The sequence below is a fragment of the Amblyomma mixtum genome, chromosome 7, assembly GCF_055824585.1.
Source record: "Amblyomma mixtum isolate Tamu chromosome 7, ASM5582458v1, whole genome shotgun sequence".
In the NCBI taxonomy this organism is placed as follows: Eukaryota; Metazoa; Arthropoda; class Arachnida; order Ixodida; family Ixodidae; genus Amblyomma; species Amblyomma mixtum.
Window position 1 is genome coordinate 24504430 of NC_143018.1, and position 24172 is coordinate 24528601.

At 51.6% G+C, this 24172-nt stretch overlaps 3 protein-coding genes across 3 annotated transcripts; 2 read left to right on the forward strand and 1 right to left on the reverse strand.

Moving 5' to 3' along the window:
* Positions 1–3648: 3648 nt before the first annotated feature.
* LOC149335332 (uncharacterized) lies at positions 3649–10517 on the forward strand. The gene is made up of 2 exons (XM_089552019.1): positions 3649–4388; positions 7028–10517. The coding sequence occupies exons 1-2, from the start codon at positions 4095–4097 to the stop codon at positions 10058–10060; spliced, it is 3327 nt and encodes a 1108-aa protein (XP_089408145.1). The 5' UTR covers positions 3649–4094; the 3' UTR covers positions 10061–10517.
* Positions 10518–13925: 3408 nt separating this feature from the next.
* Positions 13926–20247, forward strand: LOC149335333 (uncharacterized). Its single transcript, XM_089553785.1, has 2 exons — positions 13926–14296; positions 18470–20247. The coding sequence occupies exon 2, from the start codon at positions 18727–18729 to the stop codon at positions 20230–20232; it is 1506 nt and encodes a 501-aa protein (XP_089409911.1). The 5' UTR covers positions 13926–14296; positions 18470–18726; the 3' UTR covers positions 20233–20247.
* A 1421-nt stretch (positions 20248–21668) lies between these two features.
* On the reverse strand, positions 21669–23901 carry LOC149335334 (uncharacterized). Its single transcript, XM_089553786.1, has one exon. It carries the CDS (start codon positions 23795–23797, stop codon positions 21845–21847), a length of 1953 nt encoding a protein of 650 aa, XP_089409912.1. The 5' UTR covers positions 23798–23901; the 3' UTR covers positions 21669–21844.
* Positions 23902–24172: the final 271 nt, after the last annotated feature.

The window sequence follows — 24172 nt, forward strand, 5'->3', positions numbered from 1 at the left end:
CCTGGTCGGCGTCGGGTCCCGTGGGAAATGCCCGGAGAGAGAGCGCGCGGGCGGCGGCGTCGGCTGCCTCATTTCCGTGGACGCCTTGGTGACCTGGAGCCCAAACGAGAGATCGGTGCGCGGGATCCGAGTCTCGGCTACAATTTTGGTAAATGCGATAAGCTAGGGGAGTAACCCACCCTTGCGTGACGTTACGGCAAGCCCCTCGCGAGTCGGTGATTATGTATTTGGAGGAGGTGTGAGAGGCTGCCAAAGCGATGGCAACCTCTTCTGCGTGAATTGCTGACTGGGCCTTGAAAGTAAGGGCGTCTACTGTTTTACCCTCGTGGACAACCGCGGCCGTGTACCATCCCCTGGGGTCCGGGCCGGACGCGTCCACGTAGAAGACTCCTGGTTTGCTCCGAAAATGGCGGTCCAAGGCTTCCGCCCGCGCCAGGCGCCTGCCATTATGATCCTCTATGGACATATTGGTGGGGAGAGGCCGCACGTGGAGGGCGCGTCTCCAGTGTACGGGAAGGCGGCATCTCTCCTCTGTGAATTGAGTGTGCTGGATGTGAAGTCGGGCTAAAAGGCGGCGACCCGACCCTGTCTTTGTGAGACGAGTGTATTGGTTGTTGAGGTGGGCCTCCCGAAGCTCCCTAAAAGTGTTAACCATCCCCAGTGCCAAAAGGCGGCTGGTAGAGGTAGAGACCGGGAGGTCCAGCGCTCGTTTCATGATTTTGCGGAGGATGACCTCGAGGGCATCCTCCTCCTGTTTCCGTAGGTGGAGATAGGGAGTCGAATGCAAGATTCGACTGGTCACGAATGCGTTCGCCAGCCGCAAGGCGTCTTTGCATCGTAACCCACCGCGCTTGTTGGAAACCCGGCGGACCATGCGGCCCACCTGGTCCCCCACCTGCCGGAGCTTGGCGAGTGTTGTGTCGCAGCGTCGCTGGTTGTGTATGAAAAGTCCGAGGACTCTGATTTCCTTGGATTCGCGAATGGGACCGCTTTGCAACGAGAGATTGATTTGGGTCGAGCATGTTCGCGAGGGACGCAAATGCACGAATTCCGATTTCTGCGGGGAGCATTGCAGACCACAGTCTCGAGCATAGCGGTCCACTATGCTGGCGGACGTTTGCAGGCTGGTCTCCATATCCCCCAGGCGCCCTTGCGTAGCCCAGATGGTGATGTCGTCGGCGTACAGCGCGTGCTGGACCCCATCGACCGCACCCAGTAGGGCGGGTAGGCGCATCATGGCAATGTTGAATAGCAGAGGGGACAGCACCGCGCCTTGTGGAGTCCCCCTCGTGCCGAGCAGGAAAGGTCCGTGCTCTTCGTCCTGTATTCTGATGTAGGATAGTCTGTCCGTGAGAAATTGTTTAACGTAATTGAAGGTATTGGTGCCGCAGTGAGTTTGACTCAAATGTGTGAGTATGATCTCGTGAGTTACGTTATCGAACGCTCCTTTCAGGTCGAGCGCAAGGACTATTTTGTCGTTTTGGGGGTGTGTAATGGGGTTCAAGATTTCGCGGTCGAGTTGGAGCAGGACATCCTGTGCGGATCTATGTGGGCGAAATCCGAACATTGTGTCCGCGAAGGTGTTGTGTTGTTCGAGGTACTCGGACAGCCGATCCCGCACCATCGTCTCCATCAATTTGCCCACACACGAGGTGAGAGAGATGGGGCGGAGGTTGTCCGTGTCGATCGGTTTTCCGGCCTTCGGGATGAAGGTGACAAGGGCCGTTTTCCAGTCAATGGGGAGCGGGGTTTCCCCCGTCCATATCGCATTGATGTATTCTAGAAGGCACTGGTATGCTGAATCAGGAAGGTTCGCCAAAAGTTTGACGGTCACCTTGTCCCGGCCCGGCGTGGTGCCCCTCTTCATTTTGTCCAGACCCGCCCGCAGATCGTGAAGCTGGAAAGGCTTATCCAACTCCGAGTTTTCTCTGCCAGCGTAGGAGTAGGCCGATCTGCGGGCGTCCTGAGTTGTGCACAGGTATAGCGATCCCGGAGCGCCTGTGCCAACTGCGTTGTATTTCCTTGGAATGAGTGCATGGCTTTGTGTAGTTGCTTCTGCGTTTCTGTACGGGTATGTGTTGGGTTGATGAGGGCTCGGAAGAGCCGCCACGTGTTGCGGCTCGACATCTGCCTCGCCGCCGTGTTGCAGCGGTCTACCCAGTTTGAGTCAGCGAGTTGGGCCGCGTACTCTGCTGCCTGCCGGGTGAGGTCCGCAATGCGCGCTTTGAGCTTCTTGTTGTGTTTCTGGCGCTTCCAGCGGAGCGTGAGGCCGCGGCGCGCTTCCCAGAGGTGGAGGAGGTGGTTGTCCACGTCCGTGACCACCTCGGTGAGCTGTATCTGCTTCTCGTGGGAGCGAAGGTGCGATATGACTGACCGGGACCAGTTTGCGTATCCCTGCTCTGTGATGTTCGTGTTGGTGTCGGACGGGAAATTTTGGCGAAAGGTGGTCCAATTGGGGATGCGTGCTAGTGTGGTAGGGCGCTTTAGGGGGCGTGTATAAACAGTGGTGTTGATGATGCAGTGGTCGCTGCCGAGGGTATCCTCGGTGTTGATCCAGTCTGCGTGTCTTATGTTGCGAGTGAATGTGAGGTCCGGGCATGTGTCTCGGGTCACCGAGTTGCCTACGCGAGTAGGAAATGCCGGGTCGGTGCGGAGGGTGAGGCCCAGTGTGGACGCCAACTCCGCCAGCATGCGTCCGCGCACTTCCTCCTTACGATAGCCCCATAGCTGGCTAGGGGCGTTGAAGTCGCCCACAATCAGCAGGGGGTCGCGACCCGCCTCTTTAAGTGCACGGCTAAAGAGGTCCGCGAAGGTCACTCGCTTCAGTTTCGGGGAGCAGTATACATTAAGTACGTGCAGGGGAGGATCCGATCGGCGAAGGGGAAGGATCCTCACCATGGCGTACGAGTACGGTATGTTGAGATCGAGGTCGATTTCGGTGGCTGTGTACGACTTGTGTACGAGGAGACACGACGAGGGGTCTCGCTGGAACGTCACGTAGTTAGTCAATTTCGCCGCCGCTCCTGGCTCCTGGAGGGCGACCACGGCGGGTAAAGCCTCGAAAGTTTCTAGGTAGAGGCGCAGGTTCGCGCGTTTCTGGCGAGCCTTGAAGCCTCTACAATTCCATTGCGTTACGGTTACCAACGTGTGTGTTTTCGGAGGTGGGGAACGCTTGTTAGGCCGTACCGCCATCATTAGGATTGGAGGTGAGAGACGGGGCCTGATTGGACTCTGGCCTACACCTAGCACTAGGTGGGGGTGCGGGGTCGGAGTCCTGCGATGCCGCGTCTCTGGGATTACAGATAATTTTCTTGTGCGTATTGAAGGCTCGGATCCCCTCGAACCGCCGACTGGTTCGGGTGGTTTTCGATTTCATGCAGCGACTTATGGCTGCAGGGACCGTCGACGAGCGTTAGCGCTGACAGTCACGCGGCAATGCAGCAATAGTCTGCAGCGTTCATTGGGTGAGCAAACTCTCGCGATTAACCCTTAACTGCCACCTTCCAGGGTGGCAGGGTGGGCGCGCTGCCTATCCTAGTGTCCGGAACGCACTCAATGTTACAGACGCCAAACCTATGGCTTCAGTGCCGCGTTTCTGCCGCAACCTTGTCAATGCCAACGCATGCAGCGCATAACTGTCAGTGCCGCGTTTCTGCCGCAACCTTGTCAATGCCAACGCATGCAGCATACATCTGTCACTACCGTCACGTAGCTTAAAGCACGACTGAGGCGTCCACTGTCCCAGGGGGCCAGTTATGCGCCTTTCCTTTGCTTTCGAAGGTGGCGCTCTTCGATTCCATAGCCTAAAGCGCGACCGGAACGAAACCGCTTATCTGGCGGCTTCGCTCCCTGGCGCCTGATAGAATTACTGGATAAGCTACTCTAGCGCCTGAGGCGCCATCGAGCCCCCTAGTGGAGACCAGCGGTGGTAGCCCTGCATCAGCACTGTCATCGTCATCAATTAGCAGCCACGCTGAACGCGTTTCAAGGCTATCAAGCATTCGCTGATTTTGTGTTCGAACAGTCAAACCCCGTTTGTCGAAGCGAAGAAGCAGTGCGAGTGTGTGCTTTGTCATCACGATTGGAGGAACAGCATGGTGAATCCTGCACGAGCAATGTTCCGGCGAGTGGGTGACGCGTACTCCGGCGTCAACTGGCGACCGACGCGCTTCGCAGAGGAACTGCTGCATCCGCACGCTTGCGGCCTTTGCCACATGATTCCGAACAGCACGGTGCTTCTGCCCTGCGCGCACGCCCTGTGCGAAACCTGTCTGGCCGGCAGCATTCGAGCGAGGGGCAGGGGATCGTGCCCGCTGGACGGCGAATCGTTCGGCCAAGACGAGTGCCAAAGCGTGAACCTGCCAGTGAGGAAAGCGCACAGTCTGAAGGTGAGCGGTCGCTCATAAGTCAGCGTGACCAAGCTAGTCGTCGCAACTTTCCAGCCTTACTAGGTTATACGCAGTGGATCGATTGCTGCTGTTTGCGAGCTCTGTGATGCTGAGGAGCGGCGGGAATTGAACACAGAGTAGATCATAAGACGCGATGAGCCGTGGAACTGCACTGATAGATGCGCCGAAGGAGTTGAATCTGCTGTGGTGGTTCCGTTGGAAAAGGAATGCGAGTAGATTGTTCCGAGAGCAGCGGGCATTTCGAACGCGTGCCATAAGAGGGACGCGCTTTCTAGCGTCGTGGAGGCGCGCTCGTTTTCCGAGGCGGAGAGCTGCGAAATGGTAGCGCTGGAGCGAACGCTTTTTAGGGAGGCTGAGGATGAACGCTGGGCATAGGCGTTCATTGGCGATTTGTGCTGGCAGCAGGGATGAAAGCTGCTGCCGGCAGCCGCTTGGTATGCGGTAATGCGATTATTAAGGCGAAAGCCTTTAATGCCTCATACTGTCGTTAGCAGACGCGTCGGCAGGAATGTCGACAGACGCGTCGACAGACGCGTCGGCAGATTCGTCCGCCTTTCGGCGTCACTGCTTAAAAGGCTCAAGGTTCCAGCATGAATAAAGACGCATCCAGTGAATGCATGGGCTTCATAAATAAAATAAAAGGAGTAAAGTCAAGAAAAGTAAAATAAAAAATAAAAATAAGAAAATAAATAAAAAAAAAACAAAAGAGAAATTTCGAGAAATTTCAAATTAAGAAAAGGAGCAAAAAATAAATGAAAACAAAATATGAAAAATAAAGTAAATAAAAACAAAGAGTGGCCAGGAAACGCTTTCGCCTTGCAGCACTTTAGAGAGCCAAAGTGCCCCCTGAATTTTTATGTGCTTGGCGCGCTGAACCATGATAGCGTCCTCTCTGGTATTGCTTATTAGCGCCTGCGTCCGGCCTCGCTTAAGAACGCTGCGCGCGCACAAGGCCTCGGTTCAACGGACGCGGGCGGTGTTGCTTGCCACGGAATAGGGACTGCACCATTTTCTTCCCACAAAAACCAATTTCAGTTTCGATATCAAGCTTGGAGACTCTTTCCTGCACACGCTTGTAGTACGTGTTCTGGCGGTAGTTTTAGCGTGGATGGAATTATCACACCGCACCTCGCACGAGCCTTCACTAGCGTCCGTTATTGCCCGTTATTAGTACAGGCGTGAAATGGAATGGCGCAGGGCGGTCTTGGTAAATTGGTTTTTGAGGAAAAGAAATGGCCCAGTATCTGTCTCACTACTCGGTGGACACCTCAACCGCGCCGTAAGGAAAGCGAGGAAGGTCGGAGTGAAAAGGGCAGGAAGGCAAACGGGGAAGGGTGCTGCACAGTTTCAGGGGGGCGGAGGGGATTAATAAGTTTGCCGGGATAAAATTGCCTCACCCGGCACAGGAAAGGGCTAGTTGGAGGTCAATGGGAGAGGCCTTTGTCCAGCAGTGAATGCACTTTCGGTGCTGCTGCTGATGACAGTGATGGAGACTAACCCGAATGTTTTGCTTTGCTCACGTTGCTCTTTTGCTATCCGTTAACCTTAAGGTTGTACTTCCTCGACTAAAAGTCAGGGCGCGCTAAACATACACGCACTAGCCGTACATGCGCCGTGCCTTCGGACTGCCGCAACGTGGTAGTTTAGTATGAAAACACGGAGTGCCCGTTGTCTTCCTTCTGCGGGTGTACAGTGCTTTTTCTGTGGGCGTACAGTTTTTGCCAAAAATATACAGCCCAAGAAGTTTGCTTCCAAGTCATGTAGCGCGGCTCTTAAAGGTGCACTGAAGAGACTGAACTTCTTTTTGCCGCGGGAACTCGATCTACACGTTCCTAGCATTCTTAGAAACTGCAACTTATTGCCCTGTGTGGCCGATTTCCCGAATTAAATCTAATTAATGTCCGGCTCCCACCATTTTTTTTTAATTCTCCCTCGTACGGTGGGCGGAGTCGACCAACACGTCGAGCGCCTTTCACCCAGTCGCGTGGAGGCTTTGCTTTCGCTTTTTTTTGTTTTTTAGGTTTCCATGAATAAATAGTTTCATTCGCAGATAATATAGCCGCAAAATAAGCCCAAAGAAATAAAAATACGCGCGGACTATTTGCTACGACGGACTACTACGTATTACTCCGCCGATGGCAGAGCGGCAAGCCGCCACGAGACAGGGTGAAAGGCGCTCCACGCGTTGGTCGACTCCGCCCACCGTACGAGGGAGAATTAAAAAAAAAAGGCGGGAGCCGGACGTTAATTCGATTTAATTAGGGAAATCGGGCACACAGGGCAATAAATCGAAGTCTCTAAGGAAGCTCGGAACATGTAGATCGAGTTCCCGCGGCAAAAAGACAAGTTCAGATTCCTCTTCAGTGCACCTTTAAGTACGGTTGACAGTCCTAAGCTTTGCAGGGTTGAGGCCTTAAGCTTCTCCCGCCTTCCAGAGATTAGGGTGCCTGAGTACGCAAGAGGAGCCACGCTGCAGGGCTCAGAAGCAGACCCCTTGGGCTGTGTGCTTTTGACAAAGACTGTACATGCGGGTGCACTGGAGACGGTTTACTGCTGTCAGTTCACTGGTTGCACTGTAGCGATTGTTCCGACACTCAGTTATGAACCGTTTCTTTCAGGCTCACTGCTGGAACTACACGCATGGTTGCAAGTTCGTAGGCAGGCTGTCAAATCTGGTGCGACACTACGAGCAGTACTGCAACCACCACCATGCTTCTTGCCCGGGCTGCGGCGAGAGCGTTCACCAGAGAGACCTGCCCAGGCACTACAGGGCCGGGTGCCAGCGTCGAGCGCTTACTGAAAGAGCCGCCGAGCCAGTGGAACGAGGTGACGCGGCGGAATGGGAGCCACTCGCAAAGGATCCTTTCGGAGGGCAGCTACCAGCTCTACAGAGCCAGATGAGCGAACTCATGCACACGGCGCAGAGCCTCGGTTTGCAGCTACAGGAGGTGTCCTGCGCTCTTCGAGAGACAGGGCTGAAGGTCCGAGACGAGCTGGCAACATCTTTGGAGGAAGCATCTGTTCCAGGAAAAGCTGATGAATCTGACGAAGAGAAGGTTAGCAGCTATAATCCCCAAGAGGAATCCGCAAAAGAGAGGGCCGCTGCGACGGAGGTTGGGGCACCAGCAGAGCCCGGAAGCCCAGGAGAGATTGGTAGCTTGAAAGGGGAGACCGAGACGCCAGGAAATGTCGAGACCTCAGGGATAGTTCCAAGCAAAGCTGATGAATCTGACGAAGAGAAGGTTAGCAGCCATACTCCCCAAGAGGAACCCGCAAGAGAGAACGCCGCTGCGACAGAGGTTGGGACGCCAGCAGAGCCTGGAAGCCCAGGAAAGATCGGTAGCTTGAAATGGGAGACCGAGACGCCAGATGTCGAGACCTCAGGGATAGTTCCAAGCAAAGCTGATGAATCTGACGAGGAGAAGGTTAGCAGCCATAATCCCCAAGAGGAATCCGCAAGAGAGAGCGCCGCTGCGACGGAGGTTGGTACGCCAGCAGAGCCCGGAAGCCCAGGAAAGATTGGTAGCTTGAAAGGGAAGACCGAGACGCAAGGAGATTTCGAGACCTCAGGGATAGTTCCAAGCAAAGCTGATGAATCTGACGAAGAGAAGGTTAGCAGCCATACTCCCCAAGAGGAATCCGCAAGAGAGAGCGCCGCTGCGACGGAGGTTGGTACGCCAGCAGAGCCCGGAAGCCCAGGAAAGATTGGTAGCTTGAAAGGGAAGACCGAGACGCAAGGAGATTTCGAGACCTCAGGGATAGTTCCAGGCACAGCTGATGAATCTGACGAAGAGAAGGTTAGCAGCCGTAATCCCCAAGAGGAATCCGCAAGAGAGAGCGCCGCTGCGACAGAGGTTGGGACGCCAGCAGAGCCCGGAAGCCCAGGAAAGATTGGTAGCTTGAAAGGGGAGACCGAGACGCCAGGAGATGTGGAGACCTCAGGGATAGTTCCAGGCACAGCTGAGGAATCTGACGAAGAGAAGGTTAGCAGCCGTAATCCACAAGAGGAATCCGCAAGAGAGAGCGCCGCTGCGACGGAGGTTGGTACGCCAGCAGAGCCCGGAAGCCCAGGAAAGATTGGTAGCTTGAAAGGGGAGACCGAGACGCAAGGAGATTTCGAGACCTCAGGGATAGTTCCAGGCACAGCTGATGAATCTGACGAAGAGAAGGTTAGCAGCCGTAATCCCCAAGAGGAATCCGCAAGAGAGAGCGCCGCTGCGACAGAGGTTGGGACGCCAGCAGAGCCCGGAAGCCCAGGAAAGATTGGTATCTTGAAAGGGGAGACCGAGACTCCAGGAGATTTCGAGACCTCAGGGATAGTTCCAGGCACAGCTGAGGAATCTGACGAAGAGAAGGTTAGCAGCCGTAATCCCCAAGAGGAATCCGCAAAAGAGAGCGCCGCTTCGACAGAGGTTGGGACGCCAGCAGAGCCCGGAAGCCCAGGAAAGATTGGTAGCTTGAAAGGGGAGACCGAGACGCCAGGAGATGTGGAGACCTCAGGGATAGTTCCAGGCAAAGCTGATGAATCTGACGAAGAGAAGGTTAGCAGCCGTAATCCCCAGGAGGAATCCGCAAAAGAGAGCGCCGCTGCGACAGAGGTTGGGACGCCAGCAGAACTCGGAAGCCCAGGAAAGATTGGTAGCTTGAAAGGGGAGACTGAGACGCCAGGAGGTGTCGAGACCTCAGGGTATATAAGGACCCGTGAAGAGACCGAGACGCCCGGTGAAATCAAGGCTTCGGGAGATATCGGGACGCTGCCAGAGACCGAGGCATCTGGAGATATTAGGACCTTGCCAGAGACCGAGGTCTCTGGAGATATCAGGACCCTGCCAGAGACCGAGGCCTCTGGAAATATCAGGACCCTACCAGAGACCGAGGCATCGGTAGGCATCGGAACCTCAGGTGATGCCAAGACCGCAGGAGGTATCGAGACCCTAGTCGATACCGGTACCCTAGGCGATATCGAGATCCAAGGCGATACCGGGACCCTGAGCAAGGCCGGGACGCCAGGAGAGGTCAAGGTTTCAGAAGCAACTGTGGCAGGTGCAACGTGTATGCCGTGGCACTTGGAGAAGAAGCACATCCTCCGGAAGTTGGAAGTCTTGGCCACTGACGCCCTGCGTTATCTGGAAGACCTGCGCTCGGGCATCCCCCGTGCCGCTTTTTCGGTGGCTAGCTGCGAGCTCCTCCCGCTTGGATTCAACGAGACCATCGACGACAAGGCGCGGCCGATCCCGCTGAAAAGGCCTCTGGCCCCGCAGTTTTACCACTTCAGCTTCAGGGGCACCGACCAACTGTTCAAGCGGGGTCAGTTCGACTTGAACCTGATCGCCGCTGGCACGCGGTGGCACCGGCGAGAAGTGTACTTCACCGTGGTTCTCGGAACGCTCGCGTCGGTGGGAACCCTGGAGGTGCTCATCAAGTTTGAAGGCACTCTGGAAGGTGTCTCCCCACCAATGGTTTCACCGGTGGCCCTAGTGCACCCGTGTTCCTCTCGAAGCCGCATCTTGGCAAGGGAAAGCGTGTCGATCTTGGGGTCTGTTTTTTCTGGGTGTTGGTTGCGCTTTTGCGCACCCCTTTGTGAGTTGAAGTCTGGTTCTGACTTCTTTCAGGACGGTGTGCTCAATTTGAAAGTAGGCATTTGGAATTAGTTTTCCTGGGGCTGCAGTTTGAACTTTAGCAGGGGAGCTCATTACGTGCATCGCTTATTTTTTTTTTCTGAGGCGACGAAGCCGTGCGTCCAACGTGCAGTCATTGTTGAGTGTAATATTTTCTCGGCTTGCTGCATTTTTAAGGCAGATTTTCGACAGCAGAGCCACTCAAATAAGAGTAAAGGTTTCTCGGGAGTAGTAAAAAAAAACCTAAGCATTGTTATGCAACCATCCAGAACATCCGGGATGCGTGTTGTGGCTGAGGTGGTGGTTGCATATGACCATGACGTAACTGGCGTGTACGTTTAATACATTGTGGCTCACATGTGACAGTAAGTTGCTGTGTGCAGGTAACTGAGTTTCCGCCGCGGTTGTGTGCTGGAAGAAATTCGACGCAGTATCCTAGCGGCGTGCGAGCTGTCGATACATTAGGGTAAAGAGAATTCATTTGTATCATCATTATCATGAGTGAATAGCGCAAGTATTGCACAACAAAGCTTTTGTTTGCAGTAGACGATGTTCTTGCACACTGAACACTCAGAAAAACATTTACAACATGCGCAATGCGCAGTATACTTGTTTCCTGTTTTGTATGAACTTAGTTTTCGGCGTTGAATAAATTCTTCAACTTGATTTTTACTTAACATGCTTCTGCCTTTTCATGTTCTGCGTAATTCTGGAAATATTGTTCTGAAAAACTCTGTGCTGGTTTCTCGATAATATTAGCGACTTCGTGACCTGGGATGCGCCGGTACGTTGGTGGGCGCATCATGCCTAGCGGCGACTATAGTTCCGATATCTCGGGCGTCGTTCACAGCCACAGTAGGGCGCTAATTCGTTGTTTTGCTCCCACCATGCCATTGTTGTCGTTGGCCTCTTTAGAAAAGGCATATAGCCACGACACTGGCTAAAATCTATGCACTCTCAGCTTTGTAGAAGGTTGGGAATTCACTCTTCCACGGTGTCTGTTGAATATTGCTTGTGAGACGCGGTGGCTCAGTGGCTATGGTGCTCGGCTGCTGTCCCGAAAGACGCGGGTTCGATCCCGGCCGTGGCGGTTGAATTTCTTTGGAGGAGAAATTCGAGGCCCGTGTACTGTGCGATGTCAGTGCACGTTAAAGAACCCCAGGTGATCGAAATTTCCGGAGCCCTCCACTACGACGTCTCTCATAGCCTTAGTCGCTTTGGGACGTTAAACCCCATAAAACCAAACCATAAACCAAACAAAAGGAATCCATAGCAACGACTGCAGCTGCCCTTAAGAGTGAACAGGATCTGCTTGCTGTAAAACCACATGCATATAAACGTCGCGCACCGCGCGGTTGTGCATGGAGATTATACCGCTGGTGTGGCGCACTATGGTAATGAACTATTTCAGGGGGGTACAGGGTGAATATCCGGACCCATTGAAGTATCCAGTGTCGTCATCCGGCGCGGTATGAACCTTGCCAGGTTTCTCATACTCAAGATCACATCACTGAAGAGTGCACTCATTGCTTTAGAAGGTAAGTGAATACTATCTCAGTCGTATATTTATTGAGCGAAAATAATAAAACGTCGCCGTTGCTTGTGGAAAACTCCCGGGATGCTCTCGAGAACGTGCTTAGTGGGCTCATCAGATCCAAGTTGGAGTGGTAGATCCAGGAGGGTTTCACCAATGCATGGCGGAAGGAAAGCTCAGGGGAGGCCCTCGCACGCCAAAAAGTGTGCCGGAAGTCACGTGGTTTCGCAAGGACTGCTGGGAGTCTACGCGGCGGCGCAGCCAATGGTAACGTTGAGTGCAGAGGCGTCGTCTGCTGCATTGTATGCTGTGCATGCGCAAACGCGCTGAGACTGCGCCCAAGTAGTAGGGAGGGGGAGGGAGGGGGGTAGCTTTCACGTCCGTCTTTGAAAAAAATGTGACGTAACCGCCTCTCCTGAATTCTTTTCCTTCCTGCAGGCCACACCAGTTTGGCCATAGCCACTGGAGGTTGATGAAAATGGTCTTGCCCTGCCCCGTCAAGAAACCTTTTCAAATAAAACGAGTGAACCCTTTTTGACTGTCGGAACCACTCAACGTACGATGTTAAAGATCCAGTTACCTGAAGAACAGCTATCTAAAGGCAGTTTCTCACACCCTGTAGAGTGGCCGAAATTATCACGATTTAACCAATTCGGTGAAGCTGTCTCTCGAGCTCGTCGCCACAATCCCTTGCCCGTATTTTCTTTTTACTTTCACTATCTTCGTTAGAAAAAGAGTCTGCGAAGACAGAAAACCAAGCGTAAGAATCAAAACTTCCAGGCTCCAAGCGTCACTCATGTTCTCCCAATATTCGAGAGGAAGCCGTCACTACTGGTACGTGCAATTAAATAAATAAAGGGCAGAAAACACCGGTGCTACGAATCATGCCACGAACTGGACCCGTGGTATCCATGCGGTGTGATGGAGCTCCGATCAATGGCAAGGCTATCAAGGGTCTGTCTTCTTTTTATTTCCCCGGTGCACGAGTTCGCACCAGCATAGCGCCCAGAGCGCTGTCGTGCTCAGTGGTTTTTGGAAAGCTGCGCATGGTGTACGTTATCGACAGCATTTCGAAATTTCGGCGTGAAGAATTTATCAACTAAATTGTGAGTTGGACTTTTCGTTCGGTTAATTTAGCCAAGATGTACACACCAGTAATGCCCTCTATCAATGACAAGACACCTCTTTTTTTTTTATTCTGACTACAGGTGGTACTGCTATGTACTGATTGTAGTTGTGGAGGCTGCTGTGGCAAAAGCATGGTTCTGACGTTTGTTGTTATCCGCCTTGCACCAAAACAAAACTATCCCCCTAGCTGCCTTGAGTCCAACTTCCTCTTGTATTCCTGTCCTTGAGGCCTTATTTTAGTAGTTAGTGGACCTCAACTTCACCGGTCGCCGTTTAACACCTCGGACATATGCTGGGTTTTGGATCGCCTTAAGAACACACAGTTCCTTAGAAATACTAGTCAAGTACGGTTGCTGCCTTCGAAAGCTGGAAGCTAAATCCGAACAAACAGCATGGAACGCATTGACTGCATCATGGTGCTGCTCAGGACGCTAGTGTCGTAAAAGAAAATACCGTTACAAAACGCGAAACAGTACGGTTTCCATGTAGCATTGGGAACATTTTAACACTGGATGTCGGTGCGCGTTAAAGAACCCCAGGTGGTCTAAATTTCTGGAGCCCTTCACTACGGCGTCTCTCAGCCTGAGTCGCTTCGGGACGTTAAATCCTAATAAACCAAACCAAATGAACCAAACGAAACTATGTGAGAGTCCACTACAGTATTTTGTCGAGGAGAGGGAAAAAATGGTTTTCATTGTAGTGCGAATAAAGAGAAGCACGGGGAATGGGAATCTCTGGCATTTTTAAAGAATACACGCACAATGAAGTGCATATGGTATCGTACCATTGCTCGGTATTAATTATTAGGCATTGTTTGATTTCCATCTGGCACGCTGTAGTGGCCTTGGATTTCGAGTAATAGCTGCAAAAGAATCATAATTTCGTTATGCTAATGTGAAATTAAATTTACGGACGATTGCGCAGTTCACAACGCCAGCAGCTAATGCCAGACCCTTCTCTATCCCCCCCCCCCCCCCCGACACTGAGAGCGCGTGCCATCTCTCGCATCAAATGACGTCATAGCATAACATAGGCCACATGACGTGTTGTCATCAGTTTGCGACGTACTAATGATTGCCGGTGGATCCTTAAATCCCTCACGCATAACCACGACCCCTTAGGCATATGTGAACCTGTAACTTCTTTCATAGCTGGCACGAAACTCCGAATCACATTACCGGGACGCTGGTTCAATTTTTGTAAACAAATGACCAGTTTTTTTGCCTGTCAAGAATAATTTGCGGAACCATACATCAGCCTGCAGTTTAACATCGGAAATGATAGCGGCGCCACTGCCGGCATAGCGGTACGCTGCGTCATCGTAAGGATTCGTCTGTGCACCTACCATTAACGCTCGAGACCTTTAGTTTATCGCCAGAGCGCGGCGCTCACACCCGACTTCATGTCGGCTTACAACGCTATCGGCCTGTTTCCGTCGCCTTTCGCGGCCAGCGCACAATCTGCACGCGTGCGAGCTTCTGATAACTCGATCGATTGCACGAGTCTCACTCCCGTGCCAGAAGGCAGGTAGTACAGTTATTCCCTTTGAAGAGAGCCTAAGTCGCTTCAGCGCTCTTCGCTTCCTCGTTGGCCAAACGGCACATAACGTAAGTAAGGTATCATGTCTTGAAAGTAGTTCGGACGGCGCGAAAACAACAAAGACAAAGGAGACACGAACACAACAGGACGGGCGCCTGTTCGTGTCTCCTTTGTCTTTGTTGTTTTCGCGCCGTCCGAACTACTTTCAAGATATGAACCAACTAGCCCAAATCAAAGTACTTCTTAAGGTATCATGCTCAGTGGGTGTTCGTAACGCATTACTTTTTTACTGGAACTCGATGACTTTACTACGGTAGGTTGTTGTTTGCCTTTTCAGACATGGCACCTACCCACCTGGGGGAATTGGCTTGGGTTTGGTGAGGAATGCCAGAGAGAATGATTGAAGTGTTGTTACTGATGGCCCGTTTCTTTAACGACGTCTGCTTCGCTAGCTGCGCTCATTCCCATTGCTATGTCGGCGCTTGTTTACATCTGCTTCACAGATCCCTTTCATCATACTAGCTGGGAAACTCCGACTCAAAATGCGACTAGAGCGTACAGCGATTTTGTAGAGGTTGGGAGATTGTAGCGCCAGCTTTTGGCAGCGCTTCGAATTTCTTTTTCGAGCAATCTGTGTTGTAAAAAAGTTAGGGCTCTTATAACTGGAACGCTGCAAGTGGCGCTACAATCCACTGCATTCCGAATCTGCACCCAGACGATGCGCTGGATTTCGATACGTGGGCTTTATAAGTGGAGTTTTGAAGCTTGCGTGACGAAAGAGCTCTGCTGGTTTTGTAAATAATAACAGAACGCCTTTAGCATGAGTCCTGATAAGGCGAGTCCACCGCGAATTTCCTCCTGCGTTTCTTCGCCGTGTGGGCGTGCCGAACAACTGAGCACTTAGCAGTACCTGCGCCTTGGTCGGTAGAGCCACATCGCTTCCCGCATCACCCCACCGCTGTATTTGGCGTGGCGCTGCAGTTGAGCAGTCAACTTTGAACGTGAATTTTAATGCTGCCAAAGCAGTCCATTGGAGCTGAGAGCGTTCAGAATGCTCCCTGTTAATTTCGACAAAAGAGGCAGATTTGTCACAGAGGTGCTTTCGGCGCACTAACCCCTACGCGTCCCCAAACTTTTTCAAATCCCCTTGCGGTAGCCGTCAGTTTATTTGGCACTGCAATACTCAAAAACAAACAAGCAAACAAACAATGTAGCCTGGCTGCACCAGTGGCTGATGCTACTGCGATCCTGACTTTACACCATATAACAAGCATACCAAATAAAAATTTCTATGTCGAGATGGAAATGAACGCTGCTCAGCTCGTAATATGTTGCTACAACAGACAAAGCGCTTGCTCTCTTCGTCTGTAAAACATTCCATTTTCAGAGTACAGTGTTAATATCGGTAATGTGTTGTAAGCACTCTGCTGTAGACTTGACGCTTTTGAACTTAGTTGTACCAGGTGGATGTGGGCTGACAAAGGTTGATTCGTTTATCTTCAGTGAAAAAAAGCTGCTGTTCGTGAAAACTGTGATGCACTTTTTCGAGAATACTACCATCTACGCCAAATAAAAATAAAAGCATATAACAACGTATTTCAGAGCCCTACAACATTCACAAGCACGGTGACGCCTATGTCAGTTATCTGTCGGTGACTGTTTTCCCAGCAACTATTGCTGAAAAAGTGACAATGTAAAAGCATGGGTGCTTTATCGCATACTTTCTATATCTGTTTCCCGGCTTGTTTTGCTTGTTCTGTGCTCGCGCGTTGTTTGTTCCTGTATATGCTTATTTTGTTTCCTTCATGCAGTGTGTTTCATCTCAGAGTATGCCAGCAATATTTAAAAATAGACCTTTTTAAGCTAGAGGGGCGGATTATTGGCCTAGCATTGTCACTGGTGCATTGCTTCAGAATACACTTACGATGTGCTAGCTTAGCTGGCCAATTAGCTGATATTGAATAGTAAACTTTCTTGACGATTACTTAAGGTCCTTATTCATTAGAAGGCTTGTAGCCGACCGTCAGTAATATCCATATCACTAATATCCATAAGTAATAATATTGAAGCGGGTAGACGACGACGACAAAGAGCGATGGCACGAGTGGGAAGAGTAGAAGACGACAACGAAGTTCGGACGGTGTTCTCGGTGCCGCTCGCAGCCGTTCTTTTCTATTTGTAAATATTTGTAAACATATTCTTTCCCGCAACATATTTGGTGGAGGTGCAAATTTCCCCTACGCCTACCGACGACGGAGCTTCGCAGCGGCCGCCAGTTGCCTTCACTCATCATGACCCAAGACACCGCCCAGCAAACCTCAGCCCCGGCCATGACATCACTCGTTCTCTCTCCCCCTCGTGACCCTGGGACATTTTCTGGTACCGACAACACTGACGTCAACGCCGTCGCTCCTCTCCCGGCCCCTACGGACGCTCGCAAGCGGAAAACTAGACGCTGCAGTGTCTGGAGGTGATGCTGCAGTACAGCCCCAGTCCCAAAATCCTCGATTAGCCCGACGTCAAATATTTGTAAATATATTCGTTCCCGCAACAATATATCCATATCGCGAAAGCGAAACTTAACGGCCAGCAAAAGCACTATAGCCACGCCCATACTCCTTGCCCGCTCACCGCTCCCCGTTTGGCGCAGCGATCGGTTTCGCTTTCGTACGTAGGCGTACCGAAATTGATCGCGCCGCGGCGACGACAAGAACAGCATTTTAGAAAATCTAAAAACTTTTATTACTTACAGCAGCCTACATGTCTTTTAATAAATAAGCAGCCTAAAAGTAATCGTTAAAACTTTACTATTAAGTATCAGTTAACCAGCCTGCTAGTTAGCAGGTTCTGGCTGTATTCTGATACGCTACAACGCTGAAAATGCTATGCCAAAAAAAGCGCTCTTCTAGCTTTATAAAAAAGCAGATATTTTTTTTTATTGCCGGCAGTCTTTGTAGGTGAAACATCCTGCATATGCTGCCGAGTCTGCGGTAAAAAAAAAAAAAAAAATCATTTCCTGATAACCGCAGTGGTCGATCTTAACCTCTATTTGACCGATTCTATTAGCGCTGTTTCTGCGTCACAAACTCTTGCGCATATTTATTACGTAATGCGTTGCTACGGAGGAGCAATCGCTGTCAGATTTAACGCAAGACTGACGCCACCGGTAGCCAACAGCAACTGCAACCTCGAGCAATAGTTTGACGCAAGATGGATTCAATCTGCCCTTGATGAGCCACAGACGGTACGAGCCTACCGTGATGACGTGTCTACTGGCTATTGTCTTTCAGTCTACTGGCTATTGCCTTTCAGGAGAAGTAATTAGCGAGATAAGGCGCGCGTACGACTGATGACTGTGCCTGTCGGCTTCGAGACTCCAAGCAGGCGGCAGAAGAGAGAAAAGAGAGACTGATTGATAACGGTCGTTCGACAAAACGGATTAGGCTACGCTGCCGCTGGTCTTTATCCTATTTGTGAAGCCATACTCCCGCCTAACAGCGCTTAAACTGGACGCAGTATACCGAGTGTGACGCGATCGCATTCAGTATGGAGTTTCCTTTTTCGAGGCTTAAAAGTCCGGGTGGGAAAAAAAAATAGGGAAATGAAGAAAGACTGGTAAGTGATGAAGACAATTTCGGAAACAGTTAAACGTGAATACGCAACATCTGAGTGCGCTGTGTCTATTACTAGGTGCGCAAGGGTGTGTGCGCGCAATAGCTGCGCTATACCGTTTCTAACAACAGCCATTACTCCACCAGGCGGCTAAATGCGAGAGTTGCTCCCCCCAGGAAATAAATGGTTGTCGCCGAATTCATTTCAGCCAAATTTCAGCCAAATTCAGCTTACAGCATTGACGAAAGTTTTCTTTCATGCGCCGCAGTCTTGATCTAGCATAAAAACTGAATGCTACATTTTCTGAGTTTCCTGCGGCGACGACAGCAGTTGCATTAAAATCCTAATCGAAAAAAAAAATACTTCGTCGGTAATGAAATTCATTAGCTGAAGGGAAGCGGCGTCACTATCGCATTGCCAACAAGTAAAGTAACTAGGAGGCCCACTGAATTTGTTTTTTTTTCTTGAAGGAACAGAGTGAGCAGAAAACGGGCTGGGTGGAGAAAAAGTTGAGGTGCTTCGAAACGGAAACCCGACGGGACTTAATGGGATCCTCATGCATGATCGCGTCGTTAAATAACCGTACAGTTCGCTTGCACTCATATCCGGACATTTGTATCTCTTCGCAGACTGGACCCAGCCCTTGTTACAGCACACGCCCATCCTCAACAAACGAAGACTCGTATCGATATGCATGAATAATGGTGAACATTAAGCATCATTCCACTTCATTCCAAGCCGTCCAATAACTCCCCACAAATATTTCGCAAATCTTTGTATACAGAAGGGAAGCCGGAGGAAAGAAGCAAAGTTCTGCTGAAATTCCTATTAGCACCACCACTTGTATCACAGGCTCGATTATCGAATCTGCCCTTCACGAAATTCCATGCTCATTTACACCGCTATTAGAAGCATGTCCGAAGAGCCGAGTAAAGACTGTGCTCCGCTAGAAGCGGACGTTGAACAGTTCTACAACCAAGGACTGCATGCCATGAAGGAAATCAATCCTGATGCTGATCCAAGCTACCGAGGTGGCGTCATGCTAGAATACCCAAAGAAGATGTCATTGGAAGATGCTCGCAAACTTCCGCTCATCCTGAGCACAAATACATCCGTGAAAAAGCTCTGCATATGGGATATCTCATTAAGCGCACTCAGAGCCGCCTTTGATAAACTGGAAGACTGGGGGTCGCTGGAGGAACTGCAAATTCTGAGCATCGAGTGCGAAGGCGAGGATTTTATCATAGACCTTTCTGGGGCATTCAAAAAGCTACGGATCTTAGACCTGCGGTGTGACAAGATTAGCAGTGGCTATGCAGAAACTATCGCAAGTTATCTGCGAGACAGCAAGTCTCTAGAGGAGCTGAGCCTGTGGTACTCCTGCGGGGGTGACGACGGAGCCGCAGCGATCGCTGAAGCACTAAAGGTCAATGACACGCTGAAGAAGCTCACACTGGCGCCGGATGCATCGACACTCACGTCAAAGACTGTGGTGGCCATAGCGAAAATGCTTTCGGTTAACTCGACCTTGGAATTAGTGGATCTATTTGACACGTGTTCCATGGAAGAAGAGCAGGTGTCGTTCTTGTTCGAGCAGGAGCTCTTCGCTGACGTGTTCAAGAGGATGCTGATATTGTGGAAGCAAGAATACCTGCCCCAGATTACAAAGCTTGTCCGCGAGGGCAGGAACTATGCGCAGGTTTCCGTTGCCGTGACCGCATCTGTGGACAAAGGCCTTCTGCGGGAATTCTTTGACGCCGTGGCTGAAAGCACCACGTTGCGCGTGCTCCACTTCTACCCCAGCGACAGCTGCTTCGATGAACTCGCGGATGGCATCGCTTCTGTCGTCAAGGGAACCTCTACGTTAAAGGAAGTGCAGAACCTCATGCACGTAGAAGAGGGCTCCGAACAGCAGTTAGTGCGGGTCCTCGACGCCCTGAAAGAGAATCGCTCCGTGACTACCTTCACCATGTACGCTGAGTTGCTGACGCCTGAAATAGCGATGTCTCTGTCCGAGATGCTCGCTGTGAATGGTACTCTGTGCGATGTGGCCATCTGCGAATATTGGGGAATCGGTTCCGACATCGTTGGAATTATTCTCGAGGGGCTGAGACAGAACTGCACTCTGACAAAGCTCATGGTATCCTGGGACCCTGATGACAGCGTGCAAGGCATCTCCGAGATGGAAGAGCTACTGAAAAGGAATGCTCGTTTATTAGACCAGGCTGTAAGTTTTGTGACGGGTGACTGCACTAGCACCGAAGCTGCAGATGCGGCAAGGAAATTGCGAGATAGCGCTGCTCTGGTGGAGAAGTTGAAGGAGCTCACTGGAAAGACAGCAGAAGCTGTGGTTTGCGATATAGAGACTGCAGTATCTGGGATATCTAAATAAATCCTCCCATGTAAACTGGGCTTTGTGTTTGAGAGATTTTGGATTAATTTTCTCATTCATAACTTTTTTTTTTTTTGCTGCCGCACAAATAGTAAACTACCAAAGAGAGTCAGGGAATCAGTTTTTAAAGAAAATAATCGGAGGGAGGGAGCCATGCAGCAAATATCTTAGGCTGCATGGCTGTGTCAAAGCTCTTTCGGTGATTCGATGTCCTATTTCGGCTTTCAATAACTATTAAACCTGTGGACGTCTACCTTCCTAGCCACATTAGAGAATTCGTTTTGACAAGTAAGAGATCAACTCCTTCCCTTCATCTAAAAAAAAAAAAACGAAAACATAGTGAAGAACCACGAAAACTTCCCTGCTTTGTTAGTAGACGAGAGCGTGATGTGATAGACTTGGGCACACAGTAAAAAAAAAAAAATCACCCTTAAATGCGCAGCGCTCATGACTGCACCCTTTCCACACCCTTATTTTTCCTTAATTTTTTGCGAAAGGGTGCGCTAAGTATGTTAGCACCTTTAATGCACCCATGGACCCTTCAAAGCTGCACGGGTGCAAGGGTGTTGTAGCTCCTTCGGGTGCAGCAGTTCTAGACGGGCTATGCTGCCTCATTGGGAAAGCCTCCATATTTTCTTGAGTGACAGCCTGAAGCTAGTGACAGCCTGATACATGCAGTGTGCGTGAATGTCATCTACCCTCACACGAACGCTCTGAAGACAAAACTGCACCTCAGACCCTCATAGCAAACGCTTGTCTTAGGAGAATATGTAGTAAAGCATCGCCGCTCTCCTGAAAGGACTAACAACTAAAAAATTTGCGTCAAGGTGTAATTTGTATAGGGTAAGGCTACAAACACGAACTATGAGCACTTATTCCGCAAGTGCGCTTTCCCACATAACTATGTTGCCCCAAACAAGACGGCCGACTTCACTATAAAGAAACTACGTGGGCTACAGGACAGGCGCTAAAGGTGTGGATAGAATGTAAGAAGCGTATTTTGGAAGAATCAAACAAAAAACCTGTCTTTCTTGCTTTGTTTCAGCAGGAAACGCATGGTCAGCCATCTTGTTTGGGACAACATTGTTATGCGGGAAAGCGCACTTGCGGAATTTTGAATATCCCTTATTGAACGGTCAGAAAAGTGTTGGCACATTTATTCGCTCCGGTTTTAAATGCAAGTGACTGAGCGAAAATTTTGGGTACAAGTACTTGCAACAAATAATTTACTTGTGGAAGGACGTACTTTGCACAACTGAAGAGTGTAGCCCTGGAGAAGGTGTTTACCAATGTTTGTTCTATATGGACTATGATTTCAAAAGTATGCTCTGCAGTCTCATCTACAAAATTAACTCAAATTGCCACATAGTCAGGAACCTTTATTTTCAATCAAGAATTTTCAATCAAGAACTGATACCGCTATGTTTAAACTTCATTTCTGAGACTCAGATTTATCTTGTACTGCATCGACTTTTAGACGCACTGGTAAGTACTGCCGCTTTCCGCAGCACTTACAAGTGCTGTGGAAACAGTCATCCCTCTCGTCCACAAGCACGCACGAACATTCCAGTGCAAAGCTCTCACACAAGGATTACTCGCGGCAGTAAGCCCTCTAGTATGGCTTATCCGGGGAGCAGCAGCCAGTGAATAGGTTCAGGTGGGCGAGGGCGTGGCTCCAGGCGTCCTCATCGGCAGCAACAGCGACCGCTCGTCGCTGTAAGGCCCGCCTCCGCCAAGCGGACTGAATGATCCGCGCCGCCATTTCAACTTTCTCAACGGAGTCCTTCTCGTGACCGCGCACAGCAGTATTCCTCAAGGAAGAAACTTCTTTTTGCTCGGAAGACTGCACCGATGGACGACGTATTACCCTGGGCTTCAGGTGCCGCTTCCTGGACAGTACTCGCCGGAACCACCTTTGAATTGCGACAGCAGCAGCGTAACGTATGTCCTGGGTGTCCAGGGCACCTAGCAAGCGCAGCCATGCTTGCAGTACTCTATGACCGCTGGCTTCGTCAAGAGCAGTGGCCCTGCGAGAAGTATGGTCCTGGACAGACAGCAAGGCCCCGCGTTCTCGAAGAAGCCGGGCCACAGGCAGGCTTCCGCAGCGCGCCGCCCAATGCAGCGGCGTCCGACCCTGCGCGTCGAGGAGGTTTGGGTCAGCATTCGCCTGCAGCAGGACGTCTGCGCATTGAGCCGAACCTCGGCTGCTTGCGTAGTGCAGAGCTGTGGATCCTTGGTTGTCAGCAGCGTCCACGGCGCAGCCACGTTGGATCAGGAGACGACAGAGACACGCCTGGTCCCCGACCACGGCCCAGTGAAGGACGGTGCGCCCTTCTGAGTCAGTGCAGTGTACACCAGTCGCCCCAGCGTCCAGCAGGGCGAGAAGACAATGAGTGTGGCCGCTGCAGGCGGCGGCCATCAGTGCTGGAGGGTCGCCCGCCAGCACGTAACCCTCACAGGCACTGCCTCCCTGCAGATCAAGCAGCAACTGCAGCACGTCAAGGTGGCCACGGCTAGCAGCCGCCGTCGTGGCAGCGACCACCGTTTTTTTGTCCAGTGCAGTCACGTGATGGCGCAGGGCACGCACGGCAGCCACGCTGCCAGCCAGGGAAGCCGTCTGAAGGGCAGCGTCCAGGGGTGCAACGCCACCGTACCGCGACAGCAGAAGCGCGACCAGCTTGCTCTGCTCGGCAGAGGCGCAAGAGCAGGCGTACAGCAGGGGAGTCACCCCTGCCTGGTCCTCCAGGGACGCGTCAGCGCCGCGGTCCAGAAGCAGCTTGGCGGCCTGCAACCGCCCTAGGATAACTGCCCAGTGTAAGGGTGCCCGGAATAGGTTGTCCGCCGTGTTCACCTCGCGTCCGCTCCGTTGCGTCAGGAGATCGATGACTGCCAGGCTGCCCGATGCTACGGCCATGTGAAGAGGGGTGCAACCCTGGTAATCCTGCCAGGCCACTAGGGACGGCTCCCAGTCCAGGAGCAAGCGGGAGCACGCCAGGGCAGCTGGCCGCGAAGAGGCAGCACACAAGTGCAGAGAAGTGCGCCCTTCGTCGTCCTGCATCAACGGATTGGCGCCCCGCTTGAGGAGTGCTGCCATGTTCTCTGGTTGGCAGGCGAGGGCACTTTTGTGCAGCGCCGTTTGCTTGAGCGCGTCCCGGATGTCCACCTGACTAGCGTCCATGCGTTCCAGGAGGGTGGCCAGGACACCAGAAGACGGGGACTGGGCCGCGGAGAAGTGCAGCGGAGTGCGGCCACGGGCGTCCCCTCGCGCCCGCGGTGCCCCCGCCGACAGCAAGAGGCGTACCAGGCTGCGGTGTCCCTTGTGGGCGGCCAGGTGCAGCGGCATCTGTCCAGCGTGGTCGGCGTGGTCGGGCCTGGCTCCAGCCCGGAGGAGATGCTGTGCCCCCTGGGTGTCCTCCAGCATGACGCATGTGAACAGAGGGGTCCGGCCAAGTCGGTCGCATGCTTCCAGCTGTTCCAACTTGACATGCCCACGGCGCAAGGAGGACCAGTCGCCCCGAAGCGCAGATAGGTGCAGCATAGAGAGGTCACTGCCATCTATTCTCATGTTGAGACACCCTCGGATGATCCGCGGTGACGATGAAAGACTCTGCCGGCGCACTCTATGCGCGATAACTTTTGCTGCTGTCAGGTCTGTTCAAGGTGTGCCGAAGAAGAAACTTCTGGCTCGAATTCTCGCACCTGCACATTGCAAAAAATGTGAAACATAATCGGGCGTCGCATGATATAGTGTATATAAAACTTGCACCTTCGCGTACAATGAAATGTCAGCCCTTTCAAGCATAAATTCTGGCTCACAATTAATATCATGGAACAAATTTTGGATTTTTGTGCAGAAAACTGCTCAGTTCGCGAGGGGAAAGATAACCAATGTTTGAAGCGCGTACACCGGGCGTCTGACGTAACGTGTTTCAAGCCGTTA